The sequence below is a fragment of the Gadus macrocephalus genome, chromosome 19 (genome assembly GCF_031168955.1).
Source record: "Gadus macrocephalus chromosome 19, ASM3116895v1".
Classification (NCBI taxonomy): Eukaryota; Metazoa; Chordata; class Actinopteri; order Gadiformes; family Gadidae; genus Gadus; species Gadus macrocephalus.
Window position 1 is genome coordinate 16,084,976 of NC_082400.1, and position 2,500 is coordinate 16,087,475.

The 2,500-nt window shown below is 40.3% G+C and overlaps 1 protein-coding gene across 1 annotated transcript in view; it reads right to left on the reverse strand.

Moving 5' to 3' along the window:
* Positions 1-2,500, reverse strand: part of LOC132447950 (voltage-dependent L-type calcium channel subunit alpha-1C-like) — a 34,117-nt gene that overhangs the window by 16,434 nt on the left and 15,183 nt on the right. The window contains exon 14 of the mRNA XM_060038996.1: positions 122-209. Within this exon, the coding sequence (XP_059894979.1) occupies positions 122-209 (88 nt within the window). The remainder of the gene's footprint in view (positions 1-121; positions 210-2,500) is intronic.

Consider the following 2,500-nt stretch of genomic DNA (forward strand, 5'->3'; position numbering starts at 1 on the left):
CGCTGGATACACCTCCTGCAGATCTTTAAAGAAATAAGTGTGTGTGCTTGCCTGCGTGCTAGTGTGTGTGTTTGTGTGTGTGTGTGTGTGTGTGTGTGTGTGTGTGCGTGTGTCTCCTCACCTTCAGCCCCTTGGCTCTGTTGATGGCTCTCAGGGGTCTCAGAACTCGTAGGACCCTCAGGATCTTCACCACGTTGATGGCACTGGATCTGGACACACACACACACACACACACACAGTATTAACCACAAACACACACAAAAAGACACAAACGTACACACCACACACACATAGAAATACACACACATTTCCAGACATCGTGGAGTGGTGTAGGGGGTTTGGGGGGAATACACCTGATAATACACAACCCCCAGGAACATTAAGACAGGTGTAAGGTTCAGCCTGGCTGGATAACAAGACAGGGAAGAGACAGTCCTCCTCGAGGACTGTAACGCCGGATCAGTCTCCGGGATGAAACCACCATTACATCATCACAAAGACCTGACGTCATGGTTACATGACAACACACCGCTGTGAAGGGCTGGCCTGGGCACTCGCGGAGAGAAGGGAAGGTAAGGACATTTAGGGGAAGGAATGGGTGTTTGAGACACAAGACACAAAATATAAAAGGACACACACAGCTAGACTACTTAACGACACAACACAGAGACAAACATAAAAAATTTAATTGGGAATCAAGGGAAAAATCTGTCTTTTTAATTTTTAAACATATTTTGCCGGTCTGGGCCAAAGCTTGGAAGTGTGACCTTTTAGAAATGAAGTTTTAGCATCAAATATAAAACTAACATTTCAGGGTTATTTGAACAACTGGTGTTTAATGTTGTATGAATGACTATGTTGACATTTGGTATTTAGAAGTTAACGTTGATACATGGAATCTGTGTTTCCCTAAACAGAACAGCTCCAATAGCCACAAGCTGATTATACAATTTGTGGCAAGCAGGAGCTCGAGTAACTAACTAGGATATATAGAAATTAAAAATACCAGTAAGATGTTATGTAACAGGGAGGGAACAAACAAAGGTATAGACACGAGATCAAGGAAGCGCTTGTAGATGTCTATCTGTCTTAATTTAGAAGTTTGTTGAATGGGACTGTGTGTAGGATACAGCAAATACTGTAAGTAGTACCCTTCTCGAATCAATCATTCAAATCAATCAGTTAAAAATATATAAATATATTCACCACCCCTTCCACCCCCTCCATAGACATGAGTTATAAATGTAAATGCAGATCTATCGATTGTTATACTGATGGTCAGATTATTGGAAAGATTATTTGAGATTGATACTTTAGCAATTATCCTACATACGCCCCACATTAACTGGGAGGAATCACATCATGTCAGCTGTGTGGTGGCATTACGATGAGAGTTTAAAGTTGTGTAAGCATTCGTTCATCACGGCCTCCTTCAACCAGATATAAGAGAATGACGATTATTCAGTACCTTGTATTTTAACAGCCTGCATCATTTACTGACAACAGGTTTGATTGAAAATACAATTCATCTATACATACAATTAATTTATTTAGTTCAAAACTTGTTTGAAGGTAAAAAGGCAAAATTTCCAGTCTTGGAAACCGGCATCTTGTGAAATCTGTTTTCTCTGTGAAATTTGATCGAAACTGATTTATGACTCATATATCTCAGTCTGTTGTCTCCTGTGATGTCTGTGTGAGGAGGAGAACCGTGTGTTCGTTCACTAACAATGCTCCAAACTCTCACACAAAGACAGAGGAATAGAGAGGTAAAGGCTTTCATCTGCACAGTGGAGGGAAGTGATCAACACGGAATGTAGCGCACACTTACATTGGAGAGTCTAGTCTACCGGGCGTCAGAGATAGAGAGTGTAGTAAAGCGCGTTAAACGTCAGAAATCATAATGTCATGAGCAGCATGTTAGGACATCAGCTTTGGCAGACAAAGATTGTAACAATGATAAACAAAGAAAGAAGGCAACAATAATAAACAGCATGAAACGATGAAAAAAAGTAAAGGTGCGATCAGACCAAAAAGGAAGAAACGAAAAAATACAAAAAAAACGACGCAAAGAGTTGAATAGAGGTTAATTTTCTGCCCGAAACCAGATTGAACAGCAAAATTGAGGAGGAAGTAATTGTTGCAGTTTGCGGACTCCCGGACCTCTTTATTATCTAAATAATATAATATAATATAATATAATATAATATCTAGATAATATAATATAATATAATATAACATCAAATATCGTGGCCAAAAGATATGTGCTCCTCTGGATAATTGAATGGACCCTAAACGACAACGTTGGTTTCTCTGACGTCTCTGTTCTTCCACAACAAGTAAAGACTCGTAGTGGGGGATTATCTCGGCCATGGCTGAGAATGAACTGGCGGATAGAAACGTTGGCGTTCACAAGAGAGCCCTTCCTTCTCCGATAACCAACAAAACACTTGCGCGAGCGTTTGGAAGTTTGCGCGATCAAACATGTTTGCGTGTGTTT